Raw genomic sequence first — 18324 nt, 5'->3', positions numbered from 1 at the left:
AATTGATCATATAATGTATAAACTACATCTATTCTTTATATCCACAGGTGCCCTTGTCTCACACAGACGCTTTTGATGGGATCTATAATGGCGAGTACTGGGGAGTCATCAGCTTTGGCAAGAACTTCACCAGCTATCTGACAAAAAGGTGAGAGAAACATCACCATAAGAAAAGATGCACCGATTAGGTAAGCTGGATCAGAATCTGCACCAGTACCGTCCTGAACTTAATCGGGTAGTGGCCATGATGTGACCGATGTGCATTAAAGACAGTGTTTGCACTATCAGTTATATTACTGTATGAGTAACATCAGTTCCTAGTGCTGCAGCAACCCCCAGCCTTCTATTGCATAAAGCAGCTATAATCAATAACAGTGTCTCAAATGACAATGTGTAATGTTAGAGGAGTCGCTCGTAGTGACGACAGAGAATTATCAGTGACTCTGACCTGTTTGCTTCACAATCACCACTCTCACAGCATTGATTTCAGCTGCAGCAGGCAGCTGTTTTCAGAGAAAAATCTCTAAAAACCCACCGTACACTACCTGCTCAGTACCAAACAGACAGAAATCAGCAAACAGACACAGTTAGAGACTAGCTGGTGAACATAGTGGAGCATTTAGCAACTAAAGAGACAGATATTTCCCTCAGGAGTTGGTAGAGAGCAAAAACAGAGATAAAGGAGGTTACAAAAAAGTCCTTCAGCTGACTATATAGCAAGAAATGGGCTGTAATAACAGTTAATGGACGCACAAATCCCAGCAGATCGCACAATTTTGTTGTTTTCTGCTATATAACCACTCAATGCAAAATTTTAAAACTTCAGTTCACACATGTGTCATGTTAAGAATTTCAGGATTTCAAATTAAACGAGTGAAATTGGGCTTGAAACATTTGAATTCACATACTTACCAAACAGATCCTGAACCTGTGTGACTGGCTGTAGTCTGGCCTGACATGTCTCGACTTGTCCGGACATGATTTGACCTTTTGTCATGTGGCCTGTGTGTTGTTTTTGTGTCCCATTTTACTTTTCTCTCCTCCTTTGGCTTACTTGAGATAGTTCCTTTTTATAAATGTCACAGCGCAGACTGATGCGTAGGAAATACGCACCTGCCATACCATCCTGATTACAGAGGGTTGCGTTTGTGTGCATCAAAGGGATTCTTCAGTACTCCTACAAAACCCACAGTAAAGCAGACTGGCTCCATCCAAATGTCAATGTGATACACAGACAGCATTCCAGAAAGAAACATGATAAACACAAACAGATGTACACACTTAACCTCACTGCACACATTTCTTAACAACCATTATAACACATAACAAATCAAACTGCGCAGGTACAAACAGCTAATAACTGATAATTAAGAGTCGACCCTCCTTCACAAGCACAAAAGTCTTCACAGTGTGTTAGCAGCGGCGCACCGATATTCCTCTCAGTAACAGCATGAATTCATGAAGTAGACGTGTCTAAATATACAACATCCAGAAAAGAAAGAATCCAGTGTCTGATGTGGAGAGAAAAATGTGGAGATTTCCACCAAGCAGAAATAATTCCCAGCTAACACAGAGCGGCTTTGTCGATGCCGAGTTTTGACAGATCATTGAAGATAAAGACAGGTAGAGTGTTTGGCGCTGTCAGAAACATCAGCTCAGATATTTCTGAACTTGTTCAGATCATGTGGAGGAAAGTACCAGAAACCTTAATGGGACTCAAGCTGTAGTTTGCCCATAAGATGCAGCTTACATGGTGTCAGATGCAGTAAGTCAGTACAGATAGTTGAAGAAAACCTTGAAGTCTTGGTGTAAACATGATACTACTTTACTTTACCCCGCTATTCAGCACTTATAAGCACTATATAAACACTTAATAAACTGTGTATAATACATTATAATACACTATTTTTAGTGCATTTATCAATAACCTTGTATGAAGCTGGTCTACAAACAGATAATGAACGCTTGATAACACAGTAATATATGTAATCATATAGTAGAGAGTAGAACAGTAGAGCTGCAACAGTTAATCGATTAGTCCATCGACAGAAATTTAATCTGCAACTATTTTGATAATCGATTGATTGTTTCAGCCTTTTTCAAATCAAAAATGCCAAATATTCTCTGGTTAAAGCCTCTTAAAGGTGAACATTTGCTGTTTTTCTTCGACAAATAAAAACAGCAAATCAAGGGTTTTAGCAAACTGTGAATGGCATTTTTTCACTATTTTTAACATTTAATACACCAGACAATTAATTGATTAGTCGATAATGAAAATAATCATTAGTTTCAGTCCTAGTAAACAGTTCTTTAAAATCTGCCTGTGTATGATTTCTTCATGTGTGTTATCATATTTCCTTTAACTATGATTACAGTTGTGTTGTACTGTGTTATAAATCATCAGTTGGTAACATTAAGTGTTAATAATTGTTAACAAAAATGTCAATAAGCACTTTAAAATGTCCTTAGATCTGCTTGCAACTACATTACAGTTTGGTATAAAACATTTATTAAGTGTTTTACTGCTTGTAAATGCTAAAAAAAGGAGGTTAAGATTAAGTGTTACCCTTGAAAACCATGTGAATGAGGTATTTTGTGACGGGGCGCCATGTGCTTTCAAAGCCGACTGAAGCTGAAACTAATTCTAATACACGTTGAATGTCCTGAAATGCAGATGTAAAATTTAATCTTCCTCCCACCTGCGTTGCTTGTTGACACACATAAATCTACTACGTACTTAAATCACACCGACTCACACCTTAAAATTGCCATCATGTGAGGATGAGTCAGTCCTGTAGGATAAAGGGCACATATTACTGTCTAGGTGTGAATCACAGTCGCGTTTATGTGTCTGACGCCTGGGTAGACAGTCTGGTCCTTCCTGTCCGCAACTCTCAGTCGTACTGAATCATGTGGCGTTCATGTGACAGATCTGAATATAGAAAACAAAAAGGTGTTGCTTTTACAGCTCTTAGTCATGTAATACCTGTTGAATGTAAGTAAGAATCAGGTTTGGAGTCAATTCTGAGTTTGCAGGTTCACTTTTGTAATCACACAATTACAGTCACATTTTATCAGATACTCATGGAGCAGATGTTATTTCATACTGTGAAAAGTTTGCATCTGTTCATTATCTATAAATAATTGTGTGATGTGTCCTTGTGATGCAGTCACAAAAATGTAACTTAATCATGTGACACAAATAATATAGTATATTAGAGGGCTGAAAAGAAAACATTAATCAATTAGTCAAAATACTACTATTTTGATTATTCAGTGTTTATGGTATTAATCAAGCAAAAATGACAGATAAACTGTTTCCAGCTTCTCATATGTGAGGATATTCTGCTTTTTTCTGTTTCACATCGTTGTAAAATGATCGTTTTTGTGTTTTGAACTTTTGGTCTGACAAAAAAAATGCAAAACAAAGAAATCATCTTAGACTCTGGGAAATCCCTGTTTTGTTTTCTGACTTTCATAAAGACAAATTAATCAAGATAATAATTAACAGACTAATGATGATTAAAAAAAAATTGTTACTTGTGAACCCTAGAGAAGAAGTGTAATAATGTATAGAAACTGTTGAAACTAAACAAACTAACACAACTGTCAAATATTAAATAAGAAAGTTAGATATTGTTTGTCTGCAATGTTTTGTTAAAATAGGAAACATCAAATTCTTATTCATATGTGTAATATGGTCACACTTGGGCTGCATTTGGTGATGGCTATTTGCAGATTGCACTGTTCACCAACATTTCTCAGAGGCAGAGCTGCTCTGCAGGTGGAAATAAGTTGAGACAAGTTGAGATTATGGCAAAAAGATGTTTAAGGACTTTTGTCTTAATAAATAAGGGGACCTAGGCAAGAAAATTAAAAGTCATAGCCACAGGAAGAAACGTGAGGCAGGGTCAAGACAAGTATTTTAGGTCAAATCATGTGCAACATACATGCAAATAAAATCTCAACTTGCATCCATTATAATATGATCAGTGACTCAATGAGGCCATGGACGTTGCTTTATTTGTGTGTGTGAGAAATAACTGATGTAGCTGACCTAATTAGTCACATGAGTCTGAAGTCACATAGCTGTTATCTAATTAGTTCGGCTGTTGACCATTCAAGGTCAAGAATTTCAAGCTAAGAAATAACATATTTCCAAATAAAGCTAGGATTTCTTATCCCTACACTTTGACATACAGTATATTTGTTCAAAACATCAAAGCTGAATAGTCAACAAATGTTCCCTGTTGGCAAACATAAAATATTGTGTTTTCAGTCAAAAATAATCACATTTTCGGACTAAAACTTGACCATTGGTGAAAGCCAAAATTACAGCCCTGGTGAAAAAATGTAGTGTTTTGCCCTTTAGATCAACTCTATTGAATCTATATCTGATAATTTGGTAATGTGTCTTTTAATGAACCTGTAAGCAGCTTGTGTTCTGCAAATAATGACTGAACAGGAAAAAGCAATATTCAGAATATCAGCATCTTCAGCATCGTGTGTCTCTTATTTTTGCTTTTATTACAACACTTTCATTCAGGTTTTATTGATTGTTGCTGGATCTTAAAATGTTTTTCAAATCATGACCATGCTCCTGATTTTACAGGATGATCCAGCGGCAGGTTTCTAGAGAGGTGATCGATGGAGGATCAGTACACGTCTGGCTGGACCTGACAAGTAAGATGCAAACCCCCCTTTGTGCAGCTGAAACGGTTTTATTTTATTATAACTGCAATTAATTACTGCCAGTACATTGTGTGGCAGTGTTTTTCTTGGTGCAAGTTAAAATTGTTTTTAACTAAAAGTAATATTCTAGCTTGAGTTTTCTTGCCATAAATCATCTTGTGCAAACTAAATGTCTTGGAAATGCTGAAATGCTATTGTCTTGTCATGAGATTCTCTTCATCTGCTCTATATTTAATAAATTAAAGAAGAGAAAAACAAGTAAAGGAAAAGATTAACACGTACTGCACATGTCTCCTGCACGGTACATTTTCCTGTAAAAAAATATAATCATTGACAGAAGACATATTATACAGCTGAAGGTGTTAACTTTCACTGATAATGTTTTTTTCTAGATCGACAAATTGCCTTCATGCTGCAGAAGAAACTACACGAGGCCTTTCAGGTAAATATTAGTTTCCTGCTGTTTTATATTGTTTATGATTTTATTTTGCAAGGAGAGATGCAGTCAGAAATCATCCAACAGTGTACATTTGACTAAAATGTTGCATAATGTTCCCAATTACCATAACTATTAACGTTAATTAACTGTTTTCTCTTTTACAAACTCTTCATATTTGTAAAACAAAAACTTCAATAATTAATTTTGTTAGTTTTGAATTAAAACTTTGTAGAATGACACCATGATAAAATCACATCATCAGGATCTGCCATGAAATATAAACATGTTAAATATGTTTGACTAAGACTGTTAAACTCTGTGTTTTATCTGCAGGCTTTTGTGGATAATAAGTTGGGCAGTATGTCCTACCTGGTTGCCATGCCGATAAAGGTAATAAAGAGGTTATGAAACAACAGAATATGTAGAAATGTAATTATGTAGCTTTTGTAACTATATAGAAATGTACTAAATGGTTTTGTATTGAAATTTTCAGAAATACATAAAAGCAGCACAGCAATAGAAGTCCCATAAATACTGTATATGCAGTTTCAGTTGTTGTTGTTGTTGTTGTTTCTGGTGATGATACAAACTCAATTTTAATACTTTGTTGTTGTCGTCTTGCAGTTTGAAGAGCCGATTTATGGCAGCCTGAATACAGACTTCACTACGTTTGTTACACCTGGAGCTGTGCTCAGGTCAGTATGATGTAGTATCAGGTCAGTATGATGTAGTATCAGGTCATTATTATGTAGTATCAGGTCATTATGATGTAGTATCAGGTCATTATGATGTAGTATCAGGTCAGTATGATGTAGTATCAGATCATTATGATGTAGTTTCAGGTCAGTATGATGTAGTATCAGGTCAGTATGATGTAGTATCAGGTCATTATGATGTAGTATCAGGTCAGTATGATGTAGTATCAGGTCAGTATGATGTAGTATCAGGTCAGTATGATGTAGTATCAGATCATTATGATGTAGTTTCAGGTCAGTATGATGTAGTATCAGGTCAGTATGATGTAGTATCAGGTCATTATGATGTAGTATCAGGTTAGTATGATGTAGTATCAGGTCAGTATGATGTAGTATCAGGTCATTATGATGTAGTTTCAGGTCATTATGATGTAGTATCAGGTCAGTATGAAGTAGTATCAGGTCAGTATGATGTAGTATCAGATCATTATGATGTAGTTTCAGGTCAGTATGATGTAGTATCAGGTCAGTATGATGTAGTATCAGGTCATTATGATGTAGTATCAGGTTAGTATGATGTAGTATCAGGTCAGTATGATGTAGTATCAGGTCAGTATGATGTAGTATCAGATCATTATGATGTAGTTTCAGGTCAGTATGATGTAGTATCAGGTCAGTATGATGTAGTATCAGGTCAGTATGATGTAATATCAGGTCATTATGATGTAGTATCAGGTCAGTATGATGTAGTATCAGGTCATTATGATGTAGTATCAGGTCAGTATGATGTAATATCAGGTCATTATGATGTAGTATCAGGTCAGTATGATGTAATATCAGGTCAGTATGATGTAGTATCAGGTCAGTATGATGTAGTATCAGGTCTATATGATGTAGTATTAGGTCATTATGATGTAGTATCAGGTCAGTATGATGTAGTATCAGGTCATTATGATGTAGTATTAGGTCATTATGATGTAGTATTAGGTCATTATGATGTAGTATCAGGTCATTATGATGTAATATCAGGTCATTATGATGTAGTATCAGGTCAGTATGATGTAGTATCAGGTCAGTATGATGTAGTATCAGGTCATTATGATGTAGTGTTAGGTCATTATGATGTAGTATCAGGTTAGTATGATGTAATATCAGGTCATTATGATGTAGTATTAGGTCATTATGATGTAGTATCAGGTTAGTATTAGGTCAGAATGATGTAGTAAGTGAATATTTCCCTCAGGAGTTGATGGAGACCAGAAACAGAGCTAGAAGAGAGTGAATAGTAAAAGGTTGTCTGCCATCCTGTATAATTAGTGCAGTCTGGGATATACATGTGATGAAACCCTCAGAAACCCGGTGGGACTGAAACAGCAACCCTTCATAGCAAGACGCTTTTCTTTACCTCATGTCAACCTACCTTTAACTTCCTTCTTCCTCCGTCCCTCCAGTATCACCTTCTACCTGGCCGTGGGTCTGACGGCCCTCTCCTTTGTCCTGGAGAGGAAGGAGGGGCTTCTGGACAGATGCTGGGTCGCAGGTGAGAAGTCAAAGTTCACACTGCTCCTATACACCATACAAACACAAAAGCTCTGTCCCAGTTCCATAATACAACTAATTCTACGCAGGTTTGAGTATGTTGTGCGTTCATACTAGGTAAGTGAGAAAATTTATAAGACTCAAGAAACTCAGTGTGCATACTAAAGAACATTTCAGTGTGTTGTTGATGGGCACTATTTTCTTGTGCTGCAAAGCAAAAAAGAAACAAAGCTGCAAAAATCTGAATAATTGCAGATGTTGGAGAAACAGCTCAGGAAGATATTGGAAAACAAAAAACAAAGTTTTAAACCTTTAGAAAAACATTTAGCTTTCTCTTTGTGACAGTGGCGTTTCAAAGTTGAGGTGATTGAAACAGATACAATTAAAATATAGTTACGTAATTAAAACAAAAATAACAGATAAGCAACCGAAACAGACAAAATTGTGTGTGTGTGTACAAACTGCAAAACCAGTATACTGTTAGAATCATTATATAGTATATACTGTGTATAATTAGTATGTAGGGTGGACTTTGTTAATTTCTGCATCTGTTGCTTCCCTTCTGACACAACATGTAACAGTATTGAATAGTGAAATTACCTTTTTGTCCATAAAATGCCTCCTAATGAGATGATTTTAGTTATAATTACTGCTATTTTACCTTCACAAGCAAGAAAAAAAAATTACTTATACATCTATTCCTATTTAAACATTCATTTTATCATAAAACTGAACAAATTTTATACACAAAAAGACACCTGTAGGAAATATCCTGTACAGTTCTTGAATTTCTTTACTTTACTTTAAAATGTCATATTTTGTAACACAATTCTGGTTGTTAGTAGTTACTTAATTTGTTTTTGAGAGTCAGATATCTGCATTTAATCTGTATATTTATTCAAATCCTTTGACTGCAGGTGATAAAGCATCGGTGACAGATATTGAACACTGAGTACGGCTGTCTTATCGAGTCCAATCAAAGTGTCATTTAAGTGTAATTTGAGATGTAACCAGTAGGGGGAGTTATCTGATCACTGCAGCAAGGAGGAACTGTTTTATCTCCAAACATTATGAATTATTAATGTACAGCTTTAAAATGATAAATAACTTTGTAGGAATCTGTATATTGCATTTTTTAAATTATTAGTAATATATCTAGAGTTGTTGTAGCCATTTAGATTTAGGTAAGATTAAATAAACACAGATTTGAGATGACTTGTTTACCTCTGATATTATAAGAGCTTTCAGACAGATTATTATTTATAACTGAATAATTATTTAACATCTCTCTCTCTCTCTCTGCTTCTCTCTCTGCGTCTCTCTACCAGGTGTGAGCTCCATGGAGACGATGCTGGCTCACCTCTTCTCTCAGCTGTTTGTCATCAGCGTTCAGATCATCCTGCTGCTCCTCTTCATACTGCTCGTCTTCAAGGTTCGACTCCCCATCAAAGGCAATAAAACAGACAGCTACTGCGACAAACATCACGCAGAATAAAGACACCGCGCACAAACACAGAGACACGCTTCATATAAGCAGCAAAAAATAAGGTCCGCAGGGAAGAAAGTAACAGCAGGAAAAGTAATAAAACAACCAAATGATCAATAAAAATGAATAAAGGGCTAAAGAATTGTTTTACTATATAAATAAAGCTGACTGTGTTCTCACATCAAAGTATCACAAACTCACACGAACACACGTCTTCATTGCAATGCCAATACTCGTCGGAAAACAGACCGCAGGGTCAATACTGTTTAACCTTTATTGAGACCACAACACTGTCAATTTATGTTTAAGAGAGGCTGAGGTCTTATAATATTTCCTGCACTATTTCACCACCAAATCCACTGTATAAAGGAGATTTTTTTTTTTTAGATTGAAGGGCTCTTTCAAAGCCTCTAAAAGGTCACTGTGATTATTCTCATTATCGATTAATATCCAGACTGTTTTCTCTATTTATCAGTTAGTCTGTGAAATGTTAAAAAATAGTGAAAAACTTGCATTACGTCACATATGAGAAGCTGGAACCAGAAAATGTTGATTAAAAAATGACTGAAATGATTATTTGATCAACAAAATAGTTTTCTGACAATCGGCTAATCGATTAATCGATTGCAGCTCTACCTAATATGATCTGGCTTGTAGAGAGTTTGACATGTAGGGAGCAGTTCTGACACGCTGTAGGTTAATGCAGTTCATTTGCATTTTTACTACATCATCAAATATCTGACTTTACCTCCATGTAAAGATCCAGTTTTAGAGCCATAATTATGTTAATAATAATTCAGTTTGACTATCTTAATTTTCTAAGATATGATGTTTTTTTCTTTAACTCGTGAGGAAATATGGTGTAAATCCTCTTGTGTGTGTCCGACAGACTCTGAAGGTCAGCAGGGTCATGTTTGCTGTAAGAACATTGAACCAGTGGGAATATGGTGATTCTGTTGACCATTGATTTTCAATACATGTGTATGAAATCAATACAAGGTGAAGGCACTTAGACAAAAGAGGATAGACATAATCTGTGAGTGTTTGTATCTGTATATGTGTGTGTTGGGTCCATGCAGACACATGCTTTTATGGGTGTGTGTGCTCGTCTCTGACTGACAGTGTGTGTGTGTGTGTGTATAAAGGCGTGCATGAGCGTGTGCATGTGTGTGTTAATTAAGGTGCTGAAGTCCAAAGAGACCACCACTCCATAAATCACTCCCTGCGTTTCCCGTATCCAGGGATCACTGTGGGATCGCCACGACAACAGCCCTTGATTGCTGTGGCAACGGAGTGGTCATGTGGCCTCTGGGTGCAGGTCTATTTTTGCACGTTGTCAGGGGAGACGGATAGTGTCTTAACACACTGAGGACAAGTGCACCAATGTAGACACACACACACCAGCAGATTTGAGTGAAGTTGAGAGTTATCACCTGAATCTACTGAGCTCATACTTGCAGACTTTACTTTCCGTTTTTTATTATTAAATTGTTTAACACCTCCGCCCTGTTCACACTCACGTCTGTCTGTGTAATTTACAACCAAACATAATCAGCATCCACATTTCTTTTCACTTCTTGCTACATTTTTGGCTTACAGATCAGTGCAGAGTACAGGTCGTTTCCAGATAACGATCGATCGTAGAAGTTAAGAGCGTTTCCTCAGGGCGTTTCTACAAACATTCTTAAATTTCTACACGGGTTTCCCAAAGCGGCTCTTAAAGAATAGGTTCACAATTTTTTTCATTCCTCCTGCTAAAACTGGCCATTAAAAGATCCTTTTTCAAGTTTTCTTGTAATGTAAGTGATCAGGGACACAATCCACAGTCCTAATTTTGTTCAGAAATGTACTTAAAAGTTTATCTAATGCCAATTTGATGCTTCAACAGTCTGAGTTAAAGTTAAATCAAGTGGATATAGTCTATATAGATATAATGTATATGACGCTGCAATTGCCATTCTGTTCTGGCTTTACTCTACTTATCTCAGTCTTCTTTTTTTACCATTTTATTCCACTTTTAGGTGCAGTGCAGCTTTGTGCATGAAAAAAAAAGATTCAACTTTTATGAGCCTGTTATCTTTTCTCACACCTGTGCCTCCATCTTTGTCTCTTTCTCTGCAGATGCCTAACGAAGGCTCCTTGGTGCTGGTCATAATTCTGATCGTGCTGCAGGGCATCACCGGCATCTCCTTCGGCCTGGTCATCTCAGCCGCTATCGATGACGAGCAGAGCGCCAATCAGGCTGCCTTGGGCATCTTCTACCCCAACCTCATCATCAGCGGTAGGCCTATGTGTGTGTGTGTGTGGGTGTGTGTGTGTGTGTGTGTGTGTGTGGGTGTGTGTGTAACCAGTTTAGAGTTTGAAAAAAGTTTGAAAAAAGTGCTGTGGGTGTCCTATTTCTGGAACACTATTTAATCAGTGAAGCTGATCGTAAACTCTATGATGATATGAACCGTGAGTAGGTGTTATGTAGGCAGCTGTAGATAAATTATGTTTAGGTTGGTTTCGAGCACCAAAAGTTTAGAGGCTTCAGGAGAATTTGTGGGTCTAATTCTGCTTTAACGCTTAAGCTAAATTAAGAGAACTAATAAAGAGAACTGCTCTCATGGTCAAGTGGGCGGTGTTGGTGTTTGTCGACCTTTTGTGTTAGCTGATAAGCTAATACGCAGATTTCTTGCACAAATTATGGTCAAAAAGAATTCTCCCCCTACCTTAGTTATTGGTTAAAGGGCAAAGTTTCTTGAATTTAATTTTAGCAAGACACTGAACCTCCAATTATTTCTGCTATGTACGTGAGCAAACGAGAGGCACGCTTTGTCCTGCTCGAGTTGAAAAGCGCCGTATAAGTGCAGCCCATTTACCATTTTAACGACACTGCGACATACCTTTTATTGGCTGTTTCCCACTACAACTCAGGATGCTGAAAGGTCATCTGCTCATGTAGCAATGCCGCAGGTAGAAACTTAATTATTGCCAGCAGAAACCACAAACATGTCATCACCATGGGTCGTGATATATGTCTTTGCTGTGGGTTTGATGCGTCACAGCTGCTGGTAGCAAGGTCGATACTTACTGGTTGAACTCCAGCACTCCTCCCACCACGATGGAGTGACTGTACTCACATTCACAGTTGCTGCAAAACAAATGCACAGAGCCAAACCAACAATGAATTAATCCACTTACAAGTATTGTTTGTGTATCGAAAGTCTGATATATCGTATTCCTCTGTGCCGTAGACTTCTGCTGTTGTCCAAAAACTATTAAAAACACATCAGTCAACCACAGCATTGCACTGGGTGACATGTTCCATCACCACAAAGAGTTTTGGGCATGTTTGTTTAGAAACGACTCCAAAGACTAATAACAGTGATCACATTTTCAGTCTCAGGAGAGTAGTTCTGTGTAAGGCAGACGCTACTGTGTATTTGCAGGAATGTGGTTCTGTTTACAGTCCTTCACAAGTTTGTTGTGCTACATATCACAACCTCTTGACTTTGTATTAAAGTTCTTTGGGAAATTTACAGTGTAGTACATCTGCCTTCATGGAACTACTCTCCAGAGACTGAAAATATGATCGCTGTTGTGAGTCCTTGGAGCCATTTCTAAACAAACTGTGGTAACCATTGCCTTTGGGGTGAAGGAACATGTTACCCAGCACAGCAGTGTGGCTCATTGATGTGTTTTTAATAGTTTTGGACAGTAATGGAGCTCGACGGCACAGAGGAATAAGATATATCAGGCCTTGGATACACACACAATACTTGTAAGTAGATCAATTCTTTGTTGGTTTGGCTCTGCACATGAGAGTTGTTGACAATAAGAAAAATATAGAAAAATCACCAGCTTTATCCTTTAATAATTTATCATCCAAAAGCTGGGGTTGAAAGTTCACCACAAGATCCCTTTAGTAGTTCTGGAGTTTTAGATGATATCATATGATATTCATCTTTGAACCTCAGCTTTTAAAGTCAACATGGACCAGATGTCCTTTAAGACAAAATGGACATCTGGGCAAACTTCATCTGCTAATGAAGACCATTTGAGACCATGTCTTATGTTAATTTTATCCTGAACTTGCATTACTTTAATGGAACTCCAAATTTTAAAAAGTACCTTGTGCACTTCCTCCTCACTTCCTCATCTGCTTTGGAAGTAAAATTTCAGTTCTCATCACAACAGGGTAGAAACAAGAGAAACCAGAGCTTGTTTAAATGCTTTATGGGGCTCATTATCAGGATATCCAGATACAAACTAGATTTTAACAGGTGTAAATGACATCTTACACATTATCCTGTCTATCCTGTGCTGTAGGTATCATCTGGCCGGTGGAGTGTATCCCCTATCCGCTCCGCTACATCAGTCTGGCACTTCCTCAGACGTACGCCTCCGAAGCTCTTCGCTGTATCATGTACAGAGGTAATGTATACGTGTTACACAACTCTCATCTGTTTTACAGTCAGGAGCTGCCGTAGCTCGTCTAGTGTGTAGTTAGCGTGTGTTACGGTCACGTCTATGGACACACGAGTGCAAGCATGTACACAACATCGTGCACAACATAGCCAGTCGTCTAAATAATTAATCAGCCTTGGATCCTGTGTAACTCTGCTTCCTGGAATGTAAGGTATAGTGGTTTCGCTCTGTCTCCCCATCTTTCTCTTTCTCTTGATCTCATCGCCTCTGAACAATAAGACGTGACGACGGCCCGAGCTCCCTTCGTGTTACATGATACATGCCAAGCACAGGAAGTCAGAGGAGCCATTTCCTGCTACAACAATTAGTTGATTAATCATTTAGTTGATTGACAGAGAATTAGTCAGCAATTGTGTTAATAATCGATTAGTCATTCTTTAAGCAAAAATGCAAAACATATGCTGGTTCCAGCTTCTCAAATGCAAAGATTTGCTGCTATTCTGTGTTTTTATATAACTGTAAATTGAATACTTTTGGGTTTTGGACTGTGTGGAAAATTACAACAAGCATTTTTCATTATCATCTGACATTTTACAGATTAAACAACTGAACGATTAATCAAGACAGTAATTTGGCAGATTGATCGATAATGAAAACTGAGCTGAACTGGGCTGGGCTGACCACTTTAGGCCTCTTGTATCTAAATAGTGAACATAAATCTTTCCGACAGGTTGGGGTCTGTCTCGGATGATGGTGTGGCGAGGCTTCGCGGTCACTCTGGGCTGGAACACTTTCTTCCTCATCCTGGCCACGGTCATCTTAAAGCTGAGGACGTGACAGCCTCGTCTCAGAGACCGTCATCCTTCAGTGCGGGGCCGAGCCGTCAGGTGAAGCCCAGGAGCCAACCGCTGACCTGGGCCTCCTGTCTGTGGATGCACCGGGGCAGCAGAGAGCAGGAGGGGAACGGACTGATGCATCAGTCTCGCTCCTCTAGGTTATCTGTCTCTCTCTCACACACACAGACACACACACACAAACACACACAGACACACTCCTGAAGTTCCCAGCCAGCTGCCTGATCCTGCAACAGTTGCGTTGGCCTGTTCGAGCGCGGGTGAACTTTCAAAATGCTGCACATAGAAGTACACAAGACAGAATATACACAAGCACATATGAGAATATTTGCTAAATTGTGTGTTTCACTTCTATCTGCAGCTTGTTGAAACTCTTTACCCCCCCCAGAATGGGCCTTCCACCAACTCAGGGTCGCTTTTTTATTTCTGTTTAAAGTCTAGTCTTAATGCTAATAGAGAGATATTTCCGTGATACACTATATTTCAAAGTAGGTGAGGCCTAAGAAGTCCATTTTGGAAAAAAAGAGGAAAAAAATGGTGGTGAATATACTGACTATAACTGTAGGGCATTGGTTTTGTCTGTGCAGTATTTTATTGTCTACCTTATATTTGCATTATAGATTAAATGTATGTAAATGTTCTGTAAAATTGACAGTGTCCGAAAAACAGTCTCAGCACAAAAAAAGTGTTTTTAAAAACAAGAAAATGTGAAAACTTTTTATTTTTTTCCGGTTGCTTTACAAGCAGAAAAATCGAGGAGAGGATTATTGTTGTTGCAGTATGTCGTGGGAATCCAAAGCAGACTTTTAGGTGCTGATCGCTTCACTCTGTCCAGGAAATCATCACTCATTCAGGCTTCCCACAGCAACAGTTTCTTCTCTAGTTTGCTCTAGTTTTCCTGTCAGGTGTGTGACAGGAAGTGGTAACCGTGTCTCGTCTCAGAGGGTTACCAGGTGCTCAATCGCAAACCGCCGTTTAGAAGTGCTTCATTGTCGTTCTTAGTTCAGCTTGATGATATTCTCCGCTACTTGTGTTTTGTGCCTGCATCTCCTGTGGGAGGAAAAAAAAAGTGGGGGTTTCATGTTGGTGATGGAAAGTTTTGGTTCTGTATAATTTTTTTTTTTTTTTGAATATTCTCCACTTTGCTGGACAGAGTGGAGGCCGTCAGATAGATTCTTCCCACAGGTCAGGTGCGTCATGCTCGTCAAGCCGTCTGCATCCATATGAAATATATTTTTACGCAAACAAACTGTTCATACTTTATATTTTGTTTATGAATCTTTCACTAACAATAACACAGAATAAAAAAAAGCACAGGGGAATAATGCTGTTTTAGATTCAATATGTCTTGGAGATGTGCCTTTGGGATGTTGTGGTGTCACTGTGGGAAAAGGGAAGAAAAATTCAAGCAAAATCCAAAAAATGAGGAAAATATTATTGGATTTTATTTTGTTTTTTAAATGCAACACAACTGTTTAGGTAAGCTAGTCTTTGTATTAAGACTTAGATTGTGGGATGCAAACAAAATACATACATGGGAAAATGATGGATGATAAGATTGCTAAGAAAAAGTAACCTGTTACTATAAAAAAATAACTGTAGTCTGATTTAAACATGTTATTCCCAAAATTACATTCACTCTCCTCAATGAAGACAGGACATATTGATCGTTAAACCAGCAAGCTTTCTGACTTGCCTTTAAAGCAATTGTTCGACATTTTTGGAGAAGAGGCTTATTTGCTTTCTTGCCAAGAGTTAGACGAGAAGATCAATACCACTTTCATAATAAGTACACTAAATACTTAGCTTAGCATAAAGACTTGAAACGGGGGAAACAGCTAGCCTGGCTCAGTCAAACAGTAACAAAATCAGCCTTTCAGCGCCTCGAAATTTCAATACTTTTTGTCCAGGAGTTGTGATTTCCTGGAGCTGCGATGTCACGATGAGGTTGTCAGCTGACGAGCAGAGAGTCCAGCACATAACCGCCAGTAAAACCACCACACATGGCTGATATACTTTGTTAATTGCCAGCTCCACCTTCATATTAACCTTACAAACATGGGAGTGGTACCCATCTAACACTCAGCAAGAAAGCAAATAAATGTAGTCCAGAATCACACGTTGTGCCAATGTAATTAAAATGTTTACATTCATCTGGAGGCATGCTTAAAGAAATCTGAACATTCTTTTTATTGGCAAATATTTTACCCAGTTCAGCTGTAAAACTAAACACATATACCAGCATGTGTTGTGTTTAGATGTGTGTTGTGAATGTTCCTTCTGCCTCGTAGCTATGATGCTACATGTATCAGTGCTGGTAATGACAGTAATACTCATGTAATGAAGAGTTTATGTTTCTGTTAACAGGATAAATAATGAATCAAAATGACCTTTGGTTTCTGCTGGATGATGGCGTGGTCTAATGGTATACATGTATATACAGTATGCAGTGTGTAGTGTTAGGTGTTGAATATCTGGGAGACAGTTCCCCCCGCACTGTAAATCTGCTGTTGCTCTCATTGCTCTGCAGTACCTTCATCAGTGTTCCTATCGCACATTTTAAGGGATGTTGTTTTCTTGTTTGATAGAAACAGAGGAGCGGTAGCCTCTTCCTCATAGAAGCAGCTTTCTTTCATGGTCAGATGACACCGAGATGTTTCTAACTGGACATTATAATATTCTGTAGCTCTGTTCATATTATTATTTCCATGACAGAAAGTTGAAGATGAATCTCACATCCTGGTGGGATTACCTCGGTGCCTCATCGACTCCCAGCACACAATGCTGTGTCTAATGTACCTTTGCAAAAAGAGTTAAAAATGATGGACAATCATTGGTAAAATTGGTACCACTTATGTGAAAGTATGGACATTCTTTGGCTTTTTTTTTGTTTTTTTTTGGACAATTTCTGAACTATTGGGATATTATTACCAAAAACTGTATAAGATTGTCATATGATGAAGTGCATTTTAGAGGAATAACCTTTCAAATACCCATAATCCAGTCTGTAAATCTATCTACAAAACCATCTAACCATTATAGAAAAGTAAAGAATAAAACTTCTCATGCATAACACATTTGACAGTAATTACATGGACTGCAATTATCCTACTGACAACACTATTCAGGGGCTGCTGTTATATCACCATGTTGCTACTGTGATTTAACCTCTGAGTAAACTTAGCAAAGAGAAAAAAAAGGCTTTTGTTCACAGTAATTCATGATGACAAAACACCTTAAAAATTCAAACCTATTTTCTCAATCAGGTTCTTAACGTGAGCGATGGGATCACACACGAACACGCTATTTTCCGCCAACGTTCAGTCAGTTTTTATTATTTAACGTGAGAGATTTATGTCGGGAAAAAGGTGATGTCATGTATTTCCGTGTACCAATCAGACTATTAGTTATATTTGAATGAGAATCAGATGACAGTTAAAAGGTTATTTGCTTATGTTTTAAGGCGACTAATCTCAAAACTCAAATCTGATCAAACCACACCCAGTCCTGATGAAGATTAGCTAAGTTCATGTGTGTTAAACTATTTATTAATAACGACTTAACATGTTTTTTTTTCCAGACTTTAACTTTGATTGTTGCTTCTTTACTTACAAGTTTAGAGACAATAGGTGAATACAGGTGGATGCAAGTCTGAAAATCCCATCTATAAAGCAACATTTACTGTAAGAAGCCAGTTCTTCCTCTGAGTTTTGTCTTCATGTGGTTAATACAGGATTATTGCAGTTCATGTACACATATGAAATTCAGTGTAACCAGGATGTATCACGTCCATTCTTCTCCAAACTCCAGTCGACTACCTCTGCTGTCTCTCCCCAAAGGGCATGTAAAGCATTTACACTCCTGTGTTGTGACATGTATGCACTGTGTTTGCAGACATGCTTCGATGAACTTCTTTTAATGTATTTTGAAACAATAAAACCTTGATGAGAAATCCTCTCTTTGTCCCCTGCTTCTGCATTTCAGAGCGCTGCCAGATTTTACTTAATACCAAAGTACAATTCCTGTGGTTACAAAAACACCCGGAGGCCAAGGACGACAGATTTATTTAATGACATCATGCTCGCTTGCATCACTGTGTTGCTCGTTGCCACGGTGATGGTGATGACCCCATTGCCTTCGGTAGAATCTGGATCCTCACCTGACTGACTGTTTGAACTTTGTGTGTGTGTGTGTGTGTGTGTGTGTGGG

At 37.8% G+C, this 18324-nt stretch overlaps 1 protein-coding gene across 3 annotated transcripts in view; it reads left to right on the top strand.

Moving 5' to 3' along the window:
* abch1 (ATP-binding cassette, sub-family H, member 1) overlaps positions 1-18070 on the top strand; it is a 39723-nt gene extending 21653 nt beyond the window's left edge. For all 3 annotated transcript variants that reach the window (XM_067610740.1, XM_067610742.1, XM_067610741.1), the window contains exons 11-20: positions 48-148; positions 4613-4683; positions 5085-5134; positions 5465-5521; positions 5756-5826; positions 7278-7366; positions 8694-8797; positions 10973-11132; positions 13163-13267; positions 13992-18070. In XM_067610740.1, coding sequence (XP_067466841.1) covers positions 48-148; positions 4613-4683; positions 5085-5134; positions 5465-5521; positions 5756-5826; positions 7278-7366; positions 8694-8797; positions 10973-11132; positions 13163-13267; positions 13992-14098 — 915 coding nt within the window. In that variant the 3' untranslated portion in view covers positions 14099-18070. The remainder of the gene's footprint in view (positions 1-47; positions 149-4612; positions 4684-5084; positions 5135-5464; positions 5522-5755; positions 5827-7277; positions 7367-8693; positions 8798-10972; positions 11133-13162; positions 13268-13991) is intronic.
* The last annotated feature ends 254 nt before the right edge of the window (positions 18071-18324 follow it).

The sequence above is a fragment of the Thunnus thynnus genome, chromosome 14 (genome assembly GCF_963924715.1).
Source record: "Thunnus thynnus chromosome 14, fThuThy2.1, whole genome shotgun sequence".
Taxonomy (NCBI): Eukaryota; Metazoa; Chordata; class Actinopteri; order Scombriformes; family Scombridae; genus Thunnus; species Thunnus thynnus.
Note: the sequence above shows the minus strand (reverse complement) of the source record. Positions and strands in the feature narration are given on the sequence as shown.